The sequence below is a fragment of the Pelecanus crispus genome, chromosome 2 (assembly GCF_030463565.1).
Source record: "Pelecanus crispus isolate bPelCri1 chromosome 2, bPelCri1.pri, whole genome shotgun sequence".
In the NCBI taxonomy this organism is placed as follows: domain Eukaryota; kingdom Metazoa; phylum Chordata; class Aves; order Pelecaniformes; family Pelecanidae; genus Pelecanus; species Pelecanus crispus.
The window spans coordinates 5,987,138-6,011,100 of NC_134644.1; the positions used below are offsets into that span (position 1 = coordinate 5,987,138).

The following is a 23,963-nucleotide window of genomic DNA, read 5'->3' on the forward strand; positions in this document are numbered from 1 at the left end:
ATTGCAAAGCAGCTATGGTAACAGGCCAAACCCCTCTGCATATCACCCTATGCCTCAAATTACAATTAAAGACTGTTCATACCTTAAAAAGCAGCTTTTGTTTTGCCTCGTTTATTTGTTTGACAGTAAAATGGACACTGACACATAATAAAAAAGCAAGAATTAGTGAATAGGCCAGCATTCCTCTGGCTGTTTTCTCAGTGCCTTACATGAAAAGAGGAAGAGCCAACTTTCCCTGGACTCCTTGGAAAATTACCAACCTGCATGCTTCATCGTGCTTGGGTACTGAGAACATCCCCTTCAGCTACAGAGGGAGGAACCCTTCTTCCTTTTAATTCTTTCCCCCCACATGGTTCCCATTTACTCACACTTCTCTTTAAATGTTTTTAGTATTACTTTAGCTAAAGGTCACTGAAATTCCCACTTCTGAGCCTGTTAAGTTTTCCACTCCCATCATATAAAAGGTTTTTGTTAAAGGCAGTGCGTGTGGGGAGGAGGGGGCTGCAATCCACGCTGGAGGAGAACAAAAGCTGCAGGATAGCTGCCTTCTGCCTAGTTGAAAACAGACTTGTACTAGCACTGAGAACATTCACAGGAACCTCAGCGTGCAAAAAGGACCCTCAAAGATGCCGATGCCTCTCTGCCCCCTCTACATAATTTAATCTTTTTGCTCTAAAATACAGCACGTGTGATTGCCGAGACAGGCTACAGCACAGGCCTGTGAGAATATCAGAGAGCTCTAACTAATCATGACCTTTCTTTTTCAAGCCATTAGCTCCAAGTTTGAGTGATCTTTCTGCTCGTAAGAGGAAGAACAGATAAGGGAAAACTTTACAAGATGAAACATACATTTCACTGATGTTCATGTAGTGATTGCAGCAAGAGTAATGCTGAAATCTGTTTTATGCTAGGTAAGTAAATACTATTAAGCATAAGCTTGTCCTCTAAGTTGAGAGTCACACAAGCTGATCATTAGAAACGTGTTGTAGAAAATGGAATGGCCAATTTCAAATTCCTGGCTTCTAGCAAATCATCAAAACCTTTCCTTTCAGGCACCTCAACAGTTTGTTTGCTCCTGTGTACATTACATTCTAGTCCTTCCACTTGCCCCCACTGGAGGCTTCAGAGCAGCTTGGTTAAAAGCAGGAAGCTGAAGCACATCCTCCAGCATAGGGACAACATTTAAGACATGGCTAACTTACTTACAATTTGGACAGGACAGACACAATTGTAAAGGAAATTATGTTAAGTCTTTGCAGTGCTTTAAAACAAGCTGTTCTAGACTTCTTGCAAAATGGTGAAATCTTTTAAGAAAATCCTAGAAAAGCCTTTTCATGTGCACTGCTGTTTTGAGCAACCATTTTAGACAACTTGTCATACGAAAATACTGTACCGTGAGCTACTTTGCTCTGGTAATATTCACAGAATAAAGGGATCGATTAGATTAGAAATATTCATTCATAATCGCCATACAAGGGCCTGTAGTTGAACTTCAGCTGAACTCGTTTCTCTTCTCACGTCAGGATGCCATTTGCCAGTTTTGCATACTCCCACCTGCTTAGTAGATCTGCACGATTTATTCTACTCCACAATATGCACCTAAAAATTGTATATCTGGTAACAAATCCCTGAATCCACTTGATTTCACAGTGCAAATCATTTGCTATTACTAGAGAAGGCAGAGAATTAGCTGTTGCGTTGTTTCGTCAGTATGCTGGAGTTTAGTTCCCTGGGTACTCAAACACTGCTGCAGCGCCCATGCCAGTTCCAATGCACATTGATACGACACCGTACGCTCTGAAACGAAAGAACACATGGAATGAAGACAGAGCTGATTTAGATCATCTGGGGGGAAAAAGAATACGACAAATTTGAGCTACCTACTGCTCTCCTCTATCACCCAGAGATTATAGAATCATAGAATAGAATCATACAATCATTTAGGTTGGAAAAGACCTTTAAGATCATCCAGTCCACCCATTAACCTAACGTTACCAAGTCCACCACTAAACCAATTAATGGCAGAGTAGACTAAACCATGTCCCAAAGTGCCATGTCTACCTGTTTTTTGAACGCTTCCAGGGATGGTGACTCCACCACCTCTCTGGGCAGCCTGTTCCAATGCTTGACTACCCTTTCCGTAAAGAAATTTTTCCTAATTTCCAACCTAAACCTCCCCTGGCGCAGCTTGAGCCCATTTCCTCTTGTTCTGTTGCTAACTACTTGGGAGAAGAGACCAACACCCACCTCACTACAGCCTCCTTTCAGGTAGTTGTAGAGAGCGATAAGGTCTCCCCTCAGCCTCCCCTTCTCCAGACTAAACAACCCCAGTTCCCTCAGCCGCTCTTCATAAGGCCTGTGCTCCAGACCCTTCACCAGCCTTGTTGCCCTTCTCTGGACACACTCCAGCACCTAACTAAGAGATTCTAACTCTGGAGCAGGTCCTGATGCCCTGGAGTTCTTGCAGGGTGCTGTCTGCAGAGCACGTGGACCCGTGTTTCTCTGCCTGCTTTCTGGGCAGGAGCAGCGCACCAGAAGCGAGCTCCTTAGCCACCTGCCTCAGACACACGAGCAGTGAGGTCGACCTGGGAGAACTGCTTTGATTCAGACAGGTTGAGGAAGAAACTCCTCCCTTCCTGCCTCCTACCGCTGCCCTTCACGTGGCTTTGCTATGTTCAAGGTAAATTTGGATAGTCAGATGACGTGCAGTAGGATTTGTGGAAAAACAGAGAGGAAAGCCTGATTTCAGAGCAAGTTCTTCCACTTCAGTTTGAGGTGGTTTATTGCTACTACCCGATTTGCTTGGCATTTAACAGCTCGCCATCACTGTTAGGCTCCCCTCCGGGCCAGGGCACAGCTCATCCTAAGGCGCAGTCCAGCGGCACCATACGTGCCAGCCCCAGAGACAGCGGTGACAGAGACAGCGGTGACAGAGACAGCCAGCAGCAGCTACCTTGCCTCTGTCGCACGTCGGGAAGGGCCCAAGCCCTGGGCCTCCGGAGGGCTGGGACCGAACCGCCACAAAGCCGCCAGCCCGCCAGCTCTGGCCGCTGACTTGCTGCTCCAGCGCTGCGTGGCAGAGATGTCCTCCCTCGGGCCCCGCAGCACCACGGACCAGGAGAGACTCTGCATTCACGTGCAGCAAGACACTGCACAGCCCTCCCTAAAGAGAGCCATCGGGAATTCCTGTTCAAAGCTCTCAAAGGGATGGAGAAAGCTCAACCCAAACTGATGGTTACTTCTGAGCCTAAGTTACTTACATACATTTAAGGCATTAAGGCTAATGCTGTTCCTCGGTGCTCACCTCTTCCCTCTGCGCTTCAATTCATTGAGCAAAGTGACGACTTGACGAGCACCAGTACAGCCCAGCGGGTGCCCCAGTGCTATTGCTCCTCCCAGGGGGTTGACCTTCTCCATGGGAATGCCCAGCTTTTCAACACAGTACACAGCCTAAAAGACAGAGGAAATGGTTTCGTGGAGATGCTCTCACCTCTGTTAGTTCTCAGCTCTCCTGCAACAGAGAACTAAGAGGACTGCAGAGAAGACTGGTGATCTTGTCTGTATATAAAGAGACAGCAAACCATCCTAGGCAGCTCTAGGGGCTTCAAAAGATTTGTGCTTAAAATGAATTTAGCTCAAACTCTGTTTGTTATTACACAAACTCCGCATCGTTGCGTCAGCTGCTCTCAAAGTATGAAACAGTTAGTTCTGAGAGGCCTGACTCCAGCTAGACCATCCTTCCCAGCGGAAAGGAGTGGAACTACGTTACAAATCCAAAGCACACAGAAGCGAGCGAAGCCCATCAACTTCACCTCACACTGAGCCCGTGTACTTTCTGACAGGCATGTCATGGATTTGTGGAAGACACAGTAATGAAGTTTCTACCTTTCATTAAGGACCTCCAAATTAGCGAGTGCAACACATTCACACTGACACCACCCGGTAACAAATTACAGCCCTCGTGAAACAGATTTTCCAAGTTGCTATGAGGATACCATGGTAAAGATTACATTCTTATTCGGTGGACTTTTTTTTTAATTTTAATATTAAGCTGTATAAGCAATGCCCTGCTTATTTTTATTTGAAGGAAATGGAAAACAGTCTGCACATGTTATTAACATTTGGCTGAAGATGTAACACATGGAACAAGTTCAAATCATAATTTGGAGACCAGGCTGAAATATACCAAGCAATGTAGCAACTCAAACAGGATGATCACTCACCTGGCTTGCAAAGGCTTCATTAATTTCATATATATCAATGTCACTCAGAGTCAGACCTATGGTTCAGAAAAGTCAGAATTTAAAAGGCGGTATTTTTGCCTTGTAACTATATCAACTATATTCACTTACAGCCTCCCTTTATGAATTCTAGTTCTACTCCACTAATGACAAGAAGAGGGGGACCTTCGCTCCATGTGGGTTACCTACGCTTGCACGCATGTTTATGTACAACAACATCTAAAGACTGCAAAACGTCACAGTTCACAGTATTGTGTCACTGCATTTGCCAAGTTTCCTCAGATTAAGTGTGATCTCTTTGCAGAGGGATTAAAGACTGAAGGGCATTTCGAGACTGAAAGATAAAACTACAGGTGAGCATGCATCGTAGCAATGACAGGCCGACACAATAACCGTCAGCTATAAAAGCTATTTAACCTGATGAGTATGATAAGAACCCTGAGGAAAGCCTGTTCCACTGGGCAGATGTCAACATTGTAAAGAAAAAAAAACCGAAAAAACAAACACAAAACCCATACCCCCAGACGCTGGTCATATTAAGGATGAGAAAACAGCAGTCAATGAATACTAAATCACCTGCCACGTGTTAACTGTTTGTTGAGACTGTGTAGGGAGTTAATCCTGAGCTTCTCAAAGGTGAGTGAATGACAATTTATACATAAGTACAAGTGAACAGCATTACAACAATCGCAGCTGGGATCTCTTTCAAGGTTTTGAATTTAAAAGTTCAGCGTTCCTGTGGCCGATAGCTGCACATGCTAGAATAATATAATCTTAAATTTCAGTCCACGGAGTCCGATTTGCCTTGTGCTGAACACTGTATGAATGACAAGTGGTTCTCACCCGCCTTCTCCACAGCTACAGGGATTGCGTAGGCTGGTCCTATGCCCATGACATCGGGTGGGACTCCAACCACAGCAAAGGACCTGAGCACCCCCAGGACCGGGAGCCCCAGTTGCGCTGCTTTTGAGCGTTTTGCCAGGAGAACAGCAGCTGCTCCATCGCTGACCTGGCTGGCATTACCTGTTGGAAGAGATCTATTAGCACCTTTTTTGTCTAAGCACAGTCTACTACAAGGCAGGTAAATGACAGGAACAACACAAATTTAACAACAGAGCTGACCTGCTGTAGTGCTACCATCCTCTTTGAAGGCAGGCTTCAGCTTTGCCAAGCCTTCCAGGGTTGTGGAGGGCCTAATCCCCTCATCTTGGTGCACGGTGATTGTTTTTTGGTTGCCCTGATTATCTAGAACAGTGGTCTTCACTGGAACAATCTCAGTTTTAAACAGTCCCATCTGCTGAGCTTTTGCTGCTCTGTTAAAGAAGAGTATGAAAGGTTAAAATATTCTGGAGGTGAATTGCAAGAGAACTAATGTCAAGGAAATGAGTTAGTAAGAGAATGAACTAAGGTGTGACTCGGTACACAGGTACATCATCGCCAAATAGTGGACAAGAAGACAGGTGAATACTTAGTTCCATTCACGGGAAGACAAACCTCTTACCTCTACATCACGGGAAATCTATTGCTAACATCATGGGCATTCTCCCCAAACTTGGATCACAGGATCACACACTTCTGTGCAAGACCCCCGTTCTGTTCTCATCAACGCCTTTGTGACTGACTGACCACCACCAGCCCACAGCATGAAGCTGTGCCTGTCCAGTGGTACATCACATCAGTCACATCACAACTGTAAGAAAATAAATGAATCCTGATGTTCAAACATCAGTCCTTATTTTTGAGTTTAAACAGGGCAGGTGGGCTAAGCCTCTACATAATGCTAATAATTTCTGACAAATTAAGGAACAGCTGAAATTTCACTCATTCCTAGTTTTGGAACAAGACAAGTTGAGCTTTAGACCACAGACTTCAAGTATAATCTTCTGGCATTTAAATGTAACCCTTCAACCCAAAACGACTGCAATTTATGTTGCGTAGTTCAGCGTGACTATGTAGAAGGGTACCACTTAATTTAGCAGTAAAAGTGCGGCGAAGACAGGATCTGGTCCCTGAGACAGCAGCATTAGCAGTAGGGGAAAACTGACATGACCAGATTGATATAAGTAGGCAGAATGCAATTAGCTAAATTAGAATTAGCTCAGGACACACAGTTTTAATCTTCCATATCAACAAGGTATTTAAAAGTCTCCAAGGTAGAGCTGATATAGAAGATTTACCTTCCAGCAGCAGGGCACCCTTTACAGGGAATACAAATTGGAGACGGAAAGCTTGTTTTACCCCCTCATTCCTTTACACTTTTTCTAATAAAATGAAAATATTTTAATACTCCCAGGTAAGCGAGAGTTAGGGCTGAAGGACAGCTCAGTAACTCCGCAGACATCCTGAGACCGAGGCCAGAAAATCACCCCTTTCCTCATGTGAGAGGCGAGGATCGCGTTCACATACCCTTTTGTGTTATCAGTTCGATGTCAGTGAGAAAGGCTGGCATGCCAAGTTCCCTAGAAGCAGGGCCAGAATTTAAAGGTTAACTGGCCTGTGCAGTGGCTTCCTGTATTAGATAAATAATTGGACCGGGGCAACGCTTAAACAGAGCTCTGAAAGTTAGTTTAACTCTTTGACGGCAGCAACTTTACCATATCGCCTGACACTGGATCGCCAATACAGCCCCACGGATTGCAGGGGTCAAGTTTACTTACTCCTAAGAGGAAGGTTATTAGAGGTAGCATTGGGCTCACTTGGAGCCAAACACCTGCAGCGAAGACAAGCCACCCTTCTCATCAGCTCGGCAGTTCTCTAGAAACACCTACATTTAAATATTCCCTCTTCGGAAAGGTTCCTTCTGCTGCCGCTCACACGTTCAGTTTCAAATGATACTGAGCCAAAGCCACTAGGAAAATATTGAACCATACGTTCGTTTCAGAAACCTCATGGAGGCTGCATCCTTCGGATGCTGAAAAACACCGGGGCACTCCCTGCTCAAGGCTCGCGTGCCTGGAGATACGTGCGCAAGATTAGTCACGCAATGCCCAGTACAGCGCTGGGCTCAGGTTTCCTTATCGCACAGCCCGGGACACGCACTGGTCTTTGCTCTGACCATCTCAGGCTTCTTTACTCACTATTAAGGTTTGGAAGGCAACACGAAGGCTGCACTTAACCACTCTTGGGAAGTAGCGGTGTGTTTTCTATCTGTATTTATTCCTTAACTAAAAGGTAAAGAACAAAACCAAAACAAAACAAAAAAAGCATTTACTTTTGCTGGGACGCCAAGGCAAAGGCATCTTGCTTCTTTCGGGAAACTCCAAACTTCTCTGCCACGTTTTCTGAGGTTATTCTGGGGAAAACGACATCACAATTAATCCAACAACTCATCTAACGGGGGTGCAGCTGGCTTCTACTAAGACAACACAAGGTGCGAGCGTTGGCTTTAATCTCAAAGCTAACTGCTGCCTTCTCAACCCAGAACTGCCTAGCAGAAGCAAATCCTGAATCAAATCTAGGACCAAAACAAGGTTCAAATCCACTTTCATTGCTCATTAAGCCATTGAGCTTAAGACATAAGACAAGGAAATCTTTCATCTGAGCCACTGATCCTCCCCCCGTTTCACACAATTAATCTTCTACCACAACCAAGGAGGATGCCGACACGTGCAGATCCAAGCTCTCTGCATTCAGGTTGATCTGAAACAGTACAGTCACTGAGGAGCTGGATCATCTAGAAAACCCTTCAACTTTGGGAAGAGGAAACACTTACCCCATAGGAATAAGGCAATCTCGAGCTTTGCTGTTTTCCATCATACTGGAACTGATATCACCAGGGTTATTTGCACTTCTGAGGGACATCGTTTCCACGCTAAACACAAGAAAAATTTGAATTTGCTACCAGTGCTTTCATACTGTATTTGTGGTAATTGCTCAGTTAAGACTGATCAAAACTCAGTATCTTGACAACATGCTTTCCTATCACCCTACAGAAACGCAGCTAATAATTGAGAACAGGCTGAGGCAGAAGCTCTTCAATCATCAATGTAAGAATTAACCACGGAATGAAAACAGATTGCTACATTAAATTGGTCCTTGTTTCACTAAGAACAGGATACCAATGTCAACAGTTATTTTCTCTTGTTTCCACAGCTAGGAAGGAATTGCTAATGATTCTGGCACATTTGTCCTCAAACATAACGAGAAACCTAAGGTCCTAGGACTGGAGTTTCCACTGAGACGAGCAACAGCCATAAAAATGCCACTTACAGCTTAAGAACTGGTTGGCAGTATAATAAGTATTAAGCAAGCCATTACGTCATTTGTATTTCACAACACAAAGAATTTAAGACACGGATCCCAGAGGCTGCAGTCTTTCACCTACAAATGAGTTAACAGATTGAAGATAGCCAATTTTACTGCATAAATACACGGCCATCACTTTTGTAAAGTCAGTCTAGACCATGAAACCTATAATGGGAAGAGGCTTTGAATTCTACTCTGCACCACACAAACACACTCACGAAGAGTAAATAACAAAGAAACTATTCCTGGAAAATGCAAGACAAGCAGAAGATAAGGCTTTTCCCTAAGCAGCTTATAGTAAGTGCTATCAGAAATTCAAACTGATTCTAATACGGGACACTGCATTACTTGACTTCAGCTGCATCTCCTCCCTGAAGGAAGGTATAGAATCAGGTTTTAAGTAAGAGCGAACCACAGCTACTGCGTTTTGTGTTGTCGCCCGGTATCTCTCCAGCTACAGAGTGGGCGAGTCCACTCACGGGAAGAGCATGACTTGGGATAAACCCAACTCACAAAAGCTATTTGTGACATATGGATTTTATGTCTTCATGAAGGAGTCCGCAGGGCAGAGGCCACAAAACTTCCCACAATGAAATGCGGTGTTGCATACGCAAAGGTGCAAAGGCTGGATCCCAAACCCTTCGAGCCTTTCAATACCTTTAAGCGTGTCATTTTGGTGGACACTGCCAAGCAACTTCTTGAAACAATTCTGTTAAAGCGAAGCAGTGAAAAGCATCACACGTTCGAGCAGAAGCATTCCCCATGAACACCAAGTGCTCAGCCTGCATCAGAGGAACGTGCCTGTCTTGCTGAGCTGTTTATTTTGCAGCAGCCTAAGAAGGGTGTTCTCAGCATCAGATCTTGCTCAACCAAGTATGTGCAGGTGTTGAGAAGTTGTAAATGTTTTCCTAAGGTCTACCGGATGACTGTGTACAGTAATAATTCAAGAAAGACTTAAGAGTTACCAAGGTAAAGAAAGAGAGAAACCCAATATTTTAGCCTCAGGCTTACTGAATGCTTTTTTTTATTATTTGTTCTTCTGAAGCGAATTTGTACGTGGTCACTAGTATTTCTCTAAAGCCAACTTAACATTTACATAATCCTCTAAAAAATAAACTCTTCTTATGATGTTAGAACACCTTATGTTCTTATGATGAAGAACAGCATGCCCGTCCACTGCAGAACATCTCCTGTAAGTCTGTAGAACAGTTATTAGCCTGGGTAGGACATTTAATTTCTTTATCCAAGGTAGCTGCTGATATTCTAAGGCACCAGTTAATTGGAGATTAGTTAAAAAGCCAATCACAGCAGGCTCTTTCAGGCTGTCGGAGCTCTGCACACAAGTGGTATCCTACAGCAGAGCCAGAGGACCCTAATAAGGCTTTTTGCATGCTTGTAAGAGATACTCAGACTCTTACTGCAACCCCAGCTGACATGTCACCAAAACTTCCAGGGAAATTAAAGGATTTTCAAGTACCCTCCCTCAGACCCTTTTAAGATGACCCGATCTTCTGTGAAAGCACTCAGCAGCCTCTAGAAATACACGAATTGCATCTGCAGCCACCACTTAAATCCAGGTCCTAATTTTAGAGCTTATTCACCCATTTGTCAAACAAGGACAGCACCTATTTCCATGGGGAAGACAGATCTGGTTGGAAGGGGTTTCTAGTTCCTCGCACAAGAGCTATGGCAGAGGGACCAAGCGCTACTTTCAGGCGGCCTAAGCCAAGTGCCATAAAAAGACATTCTTACCCACAGGCCAAGCCAATGTCATACGACCCATTTCGGATGCCACCTGTAACAGCAGTGCATAAACATTCTTACTATCATTAGGAGCAAAAGCACGTCCATTCCAGCTGCGGTTTCATGAACACCCGAGGTAACCACTGCAGCTGAAAGGTGCATTCCCGCTGCCCTCCCGCCTGCCAGAGCACGAGCCAGGTCAAGGAGCTGACGGGGCTGAAGACCAACCATGACCTTGACATACAACCAGAGAGGACAGGAGGGACCCTTCTAGAAGCTGCCTGATGTGGAAGCGACAGTAGAACTTATCCTCAGAAAACCAAGTTACTTCTCTAGGGGTAAACTTGGCTACTCAAGAATACGAAAGCATTCAACCAACAACACACTGAAAATTCCTAACCGCAGAAGACATCGTCACTATTTTTACTGCTCAGAGAGATTTGACGACAGGAGAAACAAGCACTTGGGGTGGGGCAGGCATCGGCTCTGATCTGAGTACCCACACCACTTACCAGCTATACTGATAATGGCCTGTAGCCCGGAGGAGCACTGCCGGTTCACGCTCGAGCACGGCACCGTCTCCGGAATACCACTAAAAATAAGACAGTGTTGGCAAAGACTTAGTGATGAAAACCACGCAACAAACCAAACCACTAAAAAGAGCATTAAGCCACTTATTAAACTTTAACCCTCAAGTTCAAGACAGATCCCTTTATACGTTTGTTGACCTATTTGGTCCTGCACCAAGAGAAAGCAAAGCTCATAGATAATTTCCAAGCTTGATTTGCAAATGGCTCCGAGTGCTGTTTCCCCACAGGTCTGTCTTCAGAAGGTCCTCTGTAAGCAAGGCCCTCTCATGTGCCTAGCTCTTGAGCTCTGACTGGGGCCAGAAACACTAAAAAGCTCTGCAATATTTGTAATTACCGGTGGGCTGTGTCCGCACTTCTTCAATGTGGTGGCTGTACACTGATTTATGGAAGCAAACATCACTTGGCAATAGACACTGAAATACTTGGAAGCTGGGATCCAGCTCAATATGAGCCATCGACCACACCAGGAGACAAACAGAAAGACCCGAGACAAGTCCATGCTTTCAGGCCCACAGAGAGCAGACAGAAGTGCAGCCTTGCGGTACGGAGAAGCAGCAGGTACAGCTGGGAGCCCACAAAACAAGATCTCCCATTCAGAGGCTCAACACAGGCAGCACAGATTAATCGGCCTCACCTCTGCCTCCCTGTCCTTTATCAGCAGGGTTCTCCAAACACTCGATCAAAGTCTAATTTCTAGGCAAAAGGTGATTTGCTGTAACTTCCTAGGAGAGCATGAGCCTCATTGCAACCTCTGACCCAGTGCTGCTCCACAGCCAAGGCCCGAGAAGGGGAGGAGGAACCTCAGTCTGGTTGAGAGTTTACCTCAGAAACTGTGCAACTCTTGCAATCAAAGCGCCAGCTCCAGGCTGCAGCACGTTTCCTGAATGCAAAAATACGATTCCAGTCAATCAGTTGCATTCCCCTCGCTATCTGCTGCAGGCATCGAAGCAATGTTAACATCACCACGGCCTGGTACCATCCGGCACCCGGCCCAGAGCCCCACCGCTTGACAGAACAGTCGTGAAGGTTGTACCGATTTCATAAACCCAACGCTACGCGCTAATGCCTTCCAACCCCACGATACTTGCGAGCATCCCATGGGACACCAGGAGCAGCCTGTCCCAGAGAGCTATCCAGACCAGGAGTTTCAAGTCCGGACAGAGGTTGTTCACTCACCAACACAGATGTCTCCCAGGACCTCAGGACGAAGGTTGACATCTTTAAGGACAGCCGTCATAACGGCAGACAGAAGTTCATCGGGTGTAGTATCCTAAAAGCACAGGGGATTAGCGCTACTTAACGAACACCAGAAACTGCCCTGTCACCAATTCACCCTCAGACTACTGCAGAGGGCTGGTGCATGATGCTCAGACAGCTTTACTCCACTTATGATAGTTGCTTTTTTCATACAAAAGAATTACTCTGCATGTTTTTTACCCCAGGTATCTTTCAACACTGTAACACACGCTGCTTTCTTACCTAGCTCGGTTTTATATGAGCACGCTTTGCAGGGCCTTTAACACCAAACAGCTACAGTGAGTTACGTGACAAGACTCAGCAAGCAGAGCCCCTCAGTTTATTTTGTGAAAGAAACGTGGGTGACCCCTCAGCGGTGGGAAGCACAGCCGGCACGACGAGGCGGATTTTGCAGGATGACAAACAAGGCGCATCCTTTGGGGCCATCCCGGCACCGCGCTCTTGCCTCGGTCAGAGCCCTGGGACTCTGCGCTTGCCCTCCAGGGAGGAAAAGGGCCGCTCCAGGAGAAGGGTGGCAGCTCCGTGCCAAGCGCCGTCGGTACCTGAGTGAGCGGGGCGGGCGGGGGAGATGCTTCGTTGCTCCGCTTGCCCGCAGCAGGTAAAAGCAGCACGGTAGAGACCTTCCCCAGGCTCGAAGGGGAGCCAGGAAACCCGTCGTCCCCTCGGCCGGCTTTTTTGGGGCTGCCAGCGGTCCCGCCGCAGCCGGGCCGCGCACCCCCGCGCACCAGGCCCATCAGGACGCGTTGTCTCTCAGGGCGCTGCGAAGCCGGGCCCCGGGCGGGGGGCAGCGGGCAGGCGGGCGCCCAGCTCCCGGGCGTGTGCGGCGGGGAGGCAGGCAGGGGGTCCCGCCGCCCCCCGGGGGTGCTCAGCGCCTCCGGCGGGGCGGTGCTGGGGGCGCTCGGCAATCGGGGGGGCGGCGGCCGGGAGCCGCAGCACCCCGGGCCGGGGCCGGCGGGCAGGGCCCCCCCCCGGGCCGTACCTTGAAGCCGCCGCGCTTGGCGCGGCCGATGGCGGTCCTCCGCCCGTGCACCACCACCACATCGTCGGGGCTGGCGGCCCGCGGCGAGGCCCCGGCGCGGCTCCCGCACGGCGCGGCCCGAACCGCGGCCCCGGCCCCCGCGGGGGAGCCGGCGAGGTGCCCCAGCACCCGCTGCACCCGCTGCGCCGCCCCGCCGCCCGGCCCCGCCGCCATTTTGTCAGCGCCGCGCCGCCGAGGGACGCCCGGGCTCATTTGCATGGCCCCGCCCTCGCCCGGGACGGCCCCGCCCCCCGGCCACCCCAGGCTGCGGGGCCGCGCGGGGGGCGGGCAGCAAAAATTAAAATGAAGACGTAAAAGAAAAAAACCCAACAAAACAAAACAAATGATTAAAATAAAATATATATTAAAATAAATAAGGAAATGTAAAATGAATAAGGAAATTAAATCGGTAAAGAAAAATAAAAAATTAAAACAAAAAAGAGTCAAGGAAGGGGGAAGAAGGGGGGGAAGAAGGGGGGGAAAGAAAAAAGAAGAAAAGAAAGAAAAGAAAGAAAAGAAGAAGAAAGAAAAGAAGAAGAAAGAAAAGAAGAAGAAAGAAAAGAAGAAGAAAGAAAAGAAGAAGAAAGAAAAGAAGAAAGAAAAGAAGAAAGAAAAGAAGAAAGAAAAGAAGAAAGAAAAGAAGAAAGAAAAGAAGAAAGAAAAGAAGAAAAGAAGAAAGAAAAGAAGAAAGAAAAGAAGAAAGAAAAGAAAGCAAAGCAGAAGAAAGCAAAGCAGAAGAAAGCAAAGCAGAAGAAAGCAAAGCAGAAGAAAGCAGAAAAAAGCAAAAAGAAAAAAGCAAAAAGAAGAAAAAAGAAGAAAAAAGAAAAAAGAAGAAAAAAGAAGCAAAAAGCAAAAAGAAGAAAGAAGAAGAAAAAAGAAGAAGAAAGAAGAAGAAAAAAGAAGAAGAAAAAAGAAGAAAAAAGAAGAAGAAAAAAGAAGAAAAAAGAAGAAAAAAGAAGAAAAAAGAAGAAAAAAGAAGAAAAAAGAAGAAAAAAGAAGAAAAAAGAAGAAAAGGAAAAGGAAAAAGGAAAAGAAGAAAAAGAAAAAATAAAGAAGAAATAGAAATAAAGAAATTTTAAAAATAAAAATAAATAAATTAAAAGAAATTAAAATGCAGTACATTTTAAAAATATAAACCCCAGTGCATTTGGAGCGTTTGAAGCAAGCGGGACGCCATGACAAAGGCACACGCAGAGCCGCGGGGTGCGGGAACTGCACAGATTCATTGTTTCGAGTAAAACCCACGAGCCATCAGCTCCATCCCTGCCTTGTCACCCCCCGGCCCCGCTGCCGCCCGGGGACTGTCACGTCAGGGTCAGGGTCAGGGTCGGGGTCGGGGTCGGGGTCAGGGTCAGGGTCAGGGCAGGTGGCCCCTCCTCGCCCCCTGCCTGCGCACAGCCGCTGTCCGACGGGGAAGGGGCCGTGCTGGTGTGCGGGGACAGGCCACCTCCGCTCCTGCCTCACCCCCAAAGAACAGCATTTCTCGATGGATACGCGACGATGCGGCGCGCAGGGAAAGCCACCGGGCCCGCAACAGGCAAAATAAAATAGAATTTAAAAAAAAAAAAAAAAAAACCAAACCAAACAAAACGCAAAAAACCAAAAACCAACTTTACATGGCATAATATTACATTCTCTTTTCCTAGTTTCATTCTGTACATCAGAACACTGCAAGGGTTTTAAAAAATAAAAAGGCAAAGGCACCTGAGGAGCGTCGCACACGCACACGGGTGCCGACACGCGCACGCACACACGAGCCGCATCCATCCACGGGAGGATTTGGGTGATCGGGGGGCCCTGGGAGCGTTTTAGGGGCGGCCGGGAACCCTGTTTTGCTCTCAAGGCTTTGGAAAGAAGGAGAAGACCCACCCACTACTGAAGGGCTGAGAAAATCAAAACTGAACAGATTCAATGAAAGAGGAGAAAACAGCTTAAAAATGTTTTTTTGTTTTAGCTTTGGTGAAAGCACACTTTGTTACCCTCTTCTGACAAAACCCTTCCCAGCCAATGCTGATTATTTTTTTCCTTGTATTTTTTTCCGTCCATCCTGTATTACTGAACAGACTGATGGATTTGGTCCTATTCACAGAATAAAATTCTTCATTCCCCCCGAGGAAGGGGACGACTTTATCCCCCCGAGGAGAGCTGCCCGTCACCGCTGTGGCCGACCGGCACAAGCCCCCGGTGCTGCCCGGCCGGAGCCCAGCCTGGGCAAGAACTGGCCTCTGCAGCTTGGCAGGCAAATTTATAGGGAATCCTTTTAGCTATTTCTTTTAATTTGCCCTAACACTACCAGCGTGGGGTTTTTTTTGTTCTGTAAAACTGAAATAACTCTAATTTTTGCTTCTCTTTTCGGAGCTGCGGACAAGGAAACGCTCCCACCGCCACGGCAGCGGTGCAAAGTCTTGATCTCTTCCACACGGAAGAATTCAAGGATGTGTAAAGTCACATGAACAACCAATTTCTCAATTTCCTCTTCAGTCCAAGCAACACTTCTCATTTTCAATTAAAAACAGTTATTAAAATAAAGCTGCGTTTGACACACTGGCCTGACGATGGCAATCTCCTGGTAACTGCTCATTTAACCCTTTAATGAGCCGGGTGTAAATAGCTAATGCAGCAGGGAAGGGGGAGGTGGGATGGTGCAATTAATTTGTCCAAAATACCCAAGATCTGATTAATTAATTAGCTTCCAAGGACTCTGTGCGTGCTCCCTGCCCAGGTTTGCCAGCAGAGTAGTGCTGGTCAAAGAGGCTGTAGCCCAACTCTGCTGTCACCTGGCCCATTTTCTCCTACAACTTCAAATATACAGCAGGAAGAAATCTGTTTCCAGCTGCCCTCGACCACGGCAGCTCTGCTCTCCCTGTCTGAGGCTCCACGGTCCCGCAGCTGCTCCCTTGGGCACCGCCGCGGAGGCGACGTCCCCCTTCCCTGCACCCGGGGCTGCTCCCACAAGGCACGGCGGAGAAGGCACCCAGCCCTCGGCAGCCCAGATCTGCAGGCGCCGGTCCTCTCTGCCCCATTTTAGGCACCCGCTTGGGTTTTACGGAGACCTGCTGGGCTCCTCCTGCAGCTCCGCTTCCAAAATGTGCTGGCACCCCTCCAGCCCCAGCACAGCAGCGTGGGCACGGGTTAGCAGGGCTACGGCTACGAGCAGAGAGCCGGCCTCGCCAAGATCCCACCTGAACCCTGATGGTTCCCAGCACGAACTGGCTGGTGCTCAGCCCTGCCCGCTGCAGGCACCGACAGCTTTCTGACATCCCTCTGCACGGCCCGTGGCAGAGGTCCCAGGCATCCGTCCGTGCGTGTACCCCGCAGGGACCTCCCGCGCCCCGGGAAGACCCCTTCTTCCCAAACCCGCACAGACACGCGTGCACACACACGCAGAAAGGCAAAGTCAACACGGCTGCTGCATCACTGAGCCCGACTCCGTGCTTTGTGCCAAGTCGAGCATCACTCCTTGATTGTAACCGCTTAAGGCACAGAACAGTATTAAACGCCGCCCCGCTGGAGACGCTGGCTGGTCCCGCGACTTCCAGGAGGGTTCGGTCCCCTTGCGAATGGGGACACCCGAGTCCCCCCGACTCTGCGGTCTGAGGATCATCTCCTCCGGCTTGGCTGAAGCCCGCGTCTGTTCCCCTGCGAAAGGCGGTGATCGCCAACGAGCATCTTATTCCTCCGCTGCTCCCGGGAATGTTGCCAGCATCGCTGTCGTGCTGCGGGGGGACACATCCCATTCGCCACGCTTTCCTCAAGAGATAAGTAACACGGCGAGGGGGGACAACCCCAACATCACTGGCGGCAAGAAGTCCAGCACCCTTCGTCCTAGGCCAGCACCCGCACAGTCCGGGAAACCCCTCACTCTGAATTCCCGACGCCGATGGTCCCGAGCGCAGCTTGGAAATCCAACAACGTGGCGGGTGCCGAGCCGGTGCCGAGCAAGAAGGGACCCGCGGGGGCCACTGCCAGGACAGCCCAGGGCGGAGGTCTGAACCGCAGAGCGCAAAAGGCCGCGGGTCTGGCGGCCGCCCCCCTCCCACCGCTGTTTCCCCATCCCCGCTGCCAGGGGCTCAGAGCCCGCAGTTGACGAAGGGGTGTCTCAGCAGGTCCTCCGCCGTCGGCCTCCGCTTCTCCTCCACGAAGATCTGCTTGAGGAAGTTGCGGCAGGAGTTCGAGACGCCGTCGGGGAGCTGGGGGTTGGTCGGCTGGGTGGCGATTTTAAAAATAGCCGCCATGGCTTCGAACTCTGCCCACGGCGGCTTCTCCGTTAACATCTCCACCACGGTGCAGGCCACGCTCCTGCAACAACGCCAAGCACGGAGGGGTGAGACAGCGGGTAAGGGACTGGGGCGGCTGTGCACTTGAAGTGTAATCGGTTCTAGGATTGCTCCTGCTTGGAACGGACTGCACAGGGAGCAAACCCACGTGAGAGATGGGCGCACATCTCCAGCACGCGTGGCCCCCTGAAGCTCGCCGTTCACACAGGTCCCTGGCACAGGGCTCTCCGCTCCCACTGGTGAGAGTGAACTTGCAAGTCTTGCCCTAAAGCTGATGGCTTTTCTACCTATGTTCACTAGCAGATATTAGGTCTCATAAAAGCAAGTGAAAGACCTTATTGGAGCACACCCTGAAGGGAAACCCAGGCACAAGTTTAGACACCACGGTTTCAGCAACAGCATGGAGTTCCTCAGGAAGCTGAGCCAGAATGAAACATGTTCACCTACATCCAACTTCATCTCTGACGTGCATCTGAGAAGGGGCACGTCAGATGAGCAGCAAAGAGCCTGAGAGGTTCCCCTGTGCTTGCTGAGGAGTCCTCGTCTCAGCAGGGAGCCTCTCTGCCACCCCCATTCGTAGCTGCTCCTACAAAATTGAACCCCATCAGCCGGAGCAGAGCTGCCTGCTGAGGACTAGGTTTCCCCCCCAGGCTTCCGGTGGAGGGACTAGTTTTTGTAGACCCTACTTTGCTTGGGCACCCAACGGAAAGCACACTGCGAAAACAGTGCTTCCTCCCTATTTATTGGTAGGATTAGTAGCGTTATCCCAACGCTTTTATGCTCCAGCTGACATCTATGGATCTTCACAGATCAAAACATTCACAAGCAGCCAATGACTTTGGTTGTCTTCGTGCCTGAGCCACATGCAAACACCCAGCAGCAGTTTTTGAGAGGCTGCACAAGGTTCCCCTGAGCCTCCGAGCTGGGTTTAGCTGACCTAAAATCAGGGCCACCAAAACTCAACAGCTCTTCTAGCAAACTTTGTTATCAACCTGCTTTCCAGAATTAAAGAGCAGCTATGGGGTCGAGCTGCGCATGGCCCTCAGGCATGATAAAAGCTTCCAAAAGCAAGTTGTGATTTTGAGTGCTCTTGTTTTGGGACTTTAAGCTACGCCATGCTCCCTCTGGATATTTGCACAGTTGATCCTAACATTTAGCTCCCATTTCCATCCTTTGCACTGCTCCATCCTCCAACTACTAGCTATACCTGTTGCTCCCGTTCCAACTGCCCAAAGGGATCACTTGTTTAAGCGGCAGTGATGGGGTTTCTACCGTATTCCTTACCACACATCAGCTTTCCTTCCGTAGCCTTCTCCACTGATAACCTCTGGGCTCATCCAGTACGGTGTTCCTGTGACAGATTTAATTCCAGTCCCAGACATGCAGATGGTCTGGATGCGTTTGCTGGCCCCAAAATCTCCAAGTTTCACATTTCCAGCAGAATCTCTCAAAATATTGGCACCTAGGGGTGAAAAGCAAAAACAAAAACCCCAAGAGATGAAGCAGCAACCTGAGTTGAAGTGGCTACAGTGAGGAGAGCAGGAAGGGCAAAGGCAAAGAGCTGGACATGAGGCAGCCTTGATGGGTCTGGACTCAGCATTATGCAAAACTCGCCTCTCCTAAGGCAACTGCTCTCCAAGAAGGTTGACTCCCATCGGTTCTCCCGGATAGTCTCACTCAGCAGGTTTCCTAAAAGTGAGCAGTGACTGGGAGATGACAGATCATCCTCCCCATGGGCAGACAGCAGAACAGAGCCTCAGATCCCTCCCTCTGAATGCCAGGGCCTCTCAACTCTTGGTATGTTACACCAGGTTTTTAGGCGTGTAAGGGCAGTTAACACTAATCCCTCTCAAGAGTACTTAATCTGGGCTTCCCAAGCAGCAAGACAGCACAAGATTTTGGTTTCAGCTGCTTGTTCAAGATTCTCATGGTTCAGGTTGGTGAAGGCAGGGGGCAAAAATACCTTAAATACCAGATCCCAGCACTACGTTCTGCACAAGAATTTATACTGGGATTGGGGGAGGCTGGGTTGAACAAATCCAAGCAAGCAGGAAGCCTCTCTGTATTATTCACCCACCTTTAATGTCCCTGTGGACAATCATATTGCTGTGTAAGTAGAAGACTCCCTGCAGGATCTGCCTGGTGTACTTCCGTGTGACGTTCTCGGTCAGAGCACCGTATGCTTTTAGCTGGTCCTTTATTGAGCCCTGTTGCAAAGAAACAACACGCACCAACCGTAAGGACCAGCAGAACCAGGTGCATCATGTCACAGTGACTTTTTAAACTTTCCTGACCACTCTATCTCCCAGCTCAAAAAAAGCCACTCTGCTGTAGAAACAGCAAGATAAAATCCACTAAGTGCTGAGTGGAAGGAAAGACTTGTTCCCAGTGTCCCAGATCCCAGTGGAAAGAGGCATGGTCTCTGGTGCGTATCAGTGCTGCCTTCTGCCAACACTATGGATCTTTTTCCCCCTCTAGTGGCTGGACATCACCAATAGCTCATGGAGAAGGACCAAACTGATGAGGAGTTACAACTCAAGTGAGAGAGTCAACTCGACTTGTTCTTCATGGCCAAGCTGATGAGTCAGTCTTCTATGAAGCCTCCCCCCACCCCAACTTGTCACAGCAAGGACTACCCACTGCCATGAGGCAGACAGACTCCTGAGGGACATGATCAGCCCCACATGGCACTGCTTCAACAAGACGACCCAGGGTAGACGATTTGCCAGCCTTGAATTTCCAACCCAGGCATGCAGGCTCCTACTGGTTTGATTTTATTGATCAAAGATGGAAGGAAGCAGGGGTGCAGACATCTACCATCTGCAAGACATGGACCCCCTTGGTTTTAGCCGTATTTTCTGTCCACTGGGAAATGGATGTCCCTCACTATGCCAGAGCTGGGTTTTAGCAGGGATGAACCAGGGGCAGATTTGGGGTTCAACCAGAGAGGTTGCACCCAGATCTACTTCCAGCATTCAGGTTGGCTGAAGAGCAGGAGGGGAAACTCATCCTGTTTCTGCCTGTCCTGCAGCTCCGGGGTTGATCCAAGATTTCGATAGTCCTTCTCTTCTGGGAACAGTGGGATGCCCTCCTCCAAGTCAGTGACTCAAACTATATCAGCTTTTCCACCTCTGCTGTTGCTCTGCCCAGCTACTGATTTGGCCTTCTTTTGAGGCTGGTGATGATCCTGTGGATGGGCCTCTCCTTTCCCTTTCACAGTGCTGCTGAAGTAACACAAGACGCTCTGAAATTAGCCCCTCGTACAACTTGTATGCGGGGCATATTCCCTCATCCACAACCCGAACAAGCTTTCTTATCTTGGCCTTCCTCAGCCTGATGGGGGGACATCAAACACGATACTGAAGAAAAGGAACAGGGTCTTCAAGGCCTTTGGTCAAATAGACCGTTGTGTTTTCCAAGCACAAATTAAAAAAAAAACAGTTCATGGGCAGGGCAGGACAGAAAATAAAGAGTCAGCTATTTAATGGGGGCAATCATAAGAATGTCAGGCTAATGGTGCACCCAAGCTTGGCCCCGTGAAGATTTTGCCAAGCTGGCTGTGTTAAATCAGAAGCTTGGCCAGACACAGCGTTGTGGAGCTGCTGTCCTGCAAGGTTTGGGAACTCATTCACTTCCACTGGCCTTGGAAACCAAAGCCCTGAGCTGCTTTTGTGAAATGAGCCGGTGTTGCAGCACGAAAGTCAATCTGTATTTGGTCAGAGCTCTGGTTTATCATTAAAAAAACAAACATTCAACTTCCAGCCCTGCTGGACACTGCCCCAGCATCAAATGTTGGTTTCCTGGCTGCTAACAAACATCAGCACACTGCAGAATCAGCGGCAAGAGGACTGCTGAAACTCTCGGGGCTTACTCCTCTGGGCCCACGCCTCGTGGTAAGGCCTGAAAGTGAGCTGCCTGCCCGCAGGGCAAGAGGGAGGAGAGGGCTTGGAAGGGACTCAAACGCGTGGAAGTCCACCTGATTACTCACGTGCAAGATGCATTAGGAGAGCTGCTAGCGTGTTTACTAATGACCAAATTATTTGCAACCAGATAACTTATTAGTCCCTTCTGACCTTACAAATCTCTGTATAAACACGGGTTTATTCTCCCACACTCTGGGGAATGAATCCAGCTGGACAGGTGGGACTTAGGAGAGCAGATCCTCCAGCAATGTAAATAGCATTATGCTAGTTTATACCAACCGATGACTTTGTCTAGATGGCTGATGTAATTCACATGCTCGCAATCAGTGAAAGGGATGTTCAACTAATCTGTGTACATTCTCCAGCCCCTGCTTAGACTCTCTTAGAGCTTTCTGATCTTCTTTTTCCCTAGGGCTACGTCATCCTATATCAGCAAAGTCACAAATTGAAGCCACTCCCGCACAAGAGGATAATGCTACCAACAAAAAGTTCTGCCCTGAACAGGAGAAGACTCACTTACAAGTGAGTAACACTGTTTTTAATACACACGTGCTGAAAGCCATAAATAATTGGTGACAGCTGTGGGTGGACAGTTGTACTATTAGCTTTTCCTGCAGGGATTTGCAATAAATACTTAAGGATGGGCTCAGGCCACAGTGTTTGGAGCCAGATCTGGATCGCGTCCCACATTCACCAAGTTCAGATTCCAGAATGTGAACACACCCTGCTCCAGGATTCAAACCTAAAACCTGCCTTCAAGGCTTTTGATTTCAGCCACTGCACGTTGAGGGGCTTCACCACGACATCTGACTCACAACCTAAGCTTTCCCAAGCCTTAGGAATGCATCCACTGTTTTGTTTTGGCTCATCAGATATAGAGCAGCTCAGCTGAACAGTTTAACTCCAGATCCAAATTCCACCAAACTCCAGGGCAGTCTAAATCTGTCCTCTGTCTCTCAGGATAATCTTTAGCAGGAACCACACTTACCCCTGGCATGTATTCAACAAAGATAGACAGTTTCTTCTCCTCAGGATCCCGCAAGCACCCATAGTACTGCACTATCCTGTCATGACGGAGAGTCTTCAACAGCTGAATCTCACATTCTAAGGCATTCACCTCCTGCAACAAAACAGACATGCTTCATGACAAAAGGGAACGGTCACTTCGGCAATACTATCCAAATATTGCTCGATGCTGAGCACTCTCTTCATAGCACCTGTGAAGCTGCCCACAAGGACATCAGCCATGTAAGGCTCAGAAATGAGGAGTACTGCCCTAAGAATAGAATAGAATAGAATAGAATAGAATAGAATAGAATAGAATAGAATAGAATAGAATAATTTCAGTTGGAAGGGACCTACAATGATCATCTAGTCCCACTGCCTGAGCAATTCAGGGCTGACCAAAAGTTAAAGCATGTTGTTAAATGCACTGTCCAAATGCCTCTTAAACACTGACAGGCTTAGGGCATCCACCACCTCTCTAGGAAGGCTGTTCCAGTGTTTGAAGAAACAGGTAAGAAGAAAAAGAGATGGGATACACAAGGGCTAGGATTGGAGACAGGTTTATTTACTTGTGCTCAAGGAGTTTTTCTGGAAAGGTGTGAATGAAGACACCAGCAAAGCTAATGCGGAGCCCAGAGTAAGAAAGTGGTGAAGGGAGCAAGAAGGTTGAAACTAAGGAAGAGCAGACAGACCTGCAAGAGACGATAGCCAAGACAGAGCAGCCCAACATGACCAAGGAACCACAAGGTAGAGAAGCCACCAGAGCATTCTGACCATGCCGAAGACGGAAAACACCACACACTGTCTTTACAGACTGCTTTCCATCAGGGACCCCTCTGCCACCTCTGCCCTCAGCCTCCAGCCCACAATCCCCCAACATGCTGCAGAACGCAGTCCTGCCCTCGTACTCACTTTACTCGTCTCCTGACTGTCAGGGTCAAAAGGCACCTGTTTCACCGACAGCTCCCGGCCAGTGTCAGCATCGTAGCAAAGATAAACTTCCCCAAAAGCTCCTCTTCCAAGCAGCTTCCCCAGCCTCCAGTTCACAGGTGCCTGCAGGGCTACACAAGAGAGGAGAGGGTTGAGAGAAGAGGACAGCAGGGAGAGTTCAGCATCAGGGTCTGTCTGACCCTACAGAGTGCAGATCAGGCTCACAATGAGCTCACTAAGGCAAGCAATGAGCCACCCTTTCCCAGGGGCACCCTGACAAACCAGTTTTAATTGCACGAGTGCTACTGGTGTGTAGGGGGGATGTCTCCCAGGCTGCATTAGCATAAAGCAGAAACAAGTCCCAGAAAAGTCATATTTCTTTAGAGTCCTTCCTCTAGAAACTGCTTTCTTAGCTAACATTGAACTTTCCTCTGCTATAGGAGTGGTTAGCAGGATACAGCATGGCTGACCAGCAACCCAGGCAGGGACCAGTACAGAGTTTTATCTCACTAGTCATTTCTAGGTTGTTATCCATCACTGAACAGGCCCAGAATGCACCAGTTTCTACAGTCTGGGCAGTCTTGCAATACCAGAGCAGCCTGCAAAACCTCTAGACCCATTTGCTCCTGCATCCCAAGTCTCCTGGAAGCTTCTGCTGTGCGAGCACATTGATGATCCAACACAAAAGCAATTTTCTGCAGCTCATCAAGTGATGAAAACCAGCTGACCCCATA

General features: G+C 48.4%; 2 protein-coding genes across 2 annotated transcripts in view; both read right to left on the reverse strand.

Moving 5' to 3' along the window:
* Positions 1-31: 31 nt before the first annotated feature.
* On the reverse strand, positions 32-13,268 carry ACAA1 (acetyl-CoA acyltransferase 1). The gene is made up of 12 exons (XM_075705314.1): positions 13,056-13,268; positions 11,996-12,089; positions 11,642-11,699; positions 10,742-10,821; positions 10,239-10,281; positions 7,954-8,052; positions 7,453-7,533; positions 5,364-5,554; positions 5,085-5,264; positions 4,224-4,279; positions 3,305-3,450; positions 32-1,797 (listed from the first exon to the last, which is right to left on the reverse strand). The coding sequence occupies exons 1-12, from the start codon at positions 13,266-13,268 to the stop codon at positions 1,722-1,724; spliced, it is 1,317 nt and encodes a 438-aa protein (XP_075561429.1). The 3' UTR covers positions 32-1,721.
* A 3,896-nt stretch (positions 13,269-17,164) lies between these two features.
* The window catches only part of LOC104038607 (mitogen-activated protein kinase kinase kinase 3), a 94,346-nt gene continuing 87,547 nt past the window's right edge, over positions 17,165-23,963 (reverse strand). Inside the window, exons 12-16 of the mRNA XM_075706545.1 lie at positions 23,212-23,360; positions 22,283-22,414; positions 19,449-19,578; positions 18,656-18,833; positions 17,165-17,393 (exon numbers count right to left, since the gene is read on the reverse strand). Coding sequence (XP_075562660.1) covers positions 17,165-17,393; positions 18,656-18,833; positions 19,449-19,578; positions 22,283-22,414; positions 23,212-23,360 — 818 coding nt within the window. The remainder of the gene's footprint in view (positions 17,394-18,655; positions 18,834-19,448; positions 19,579-22,282; positions 22,415-23,211; positions 23,361-23,963) is intronic.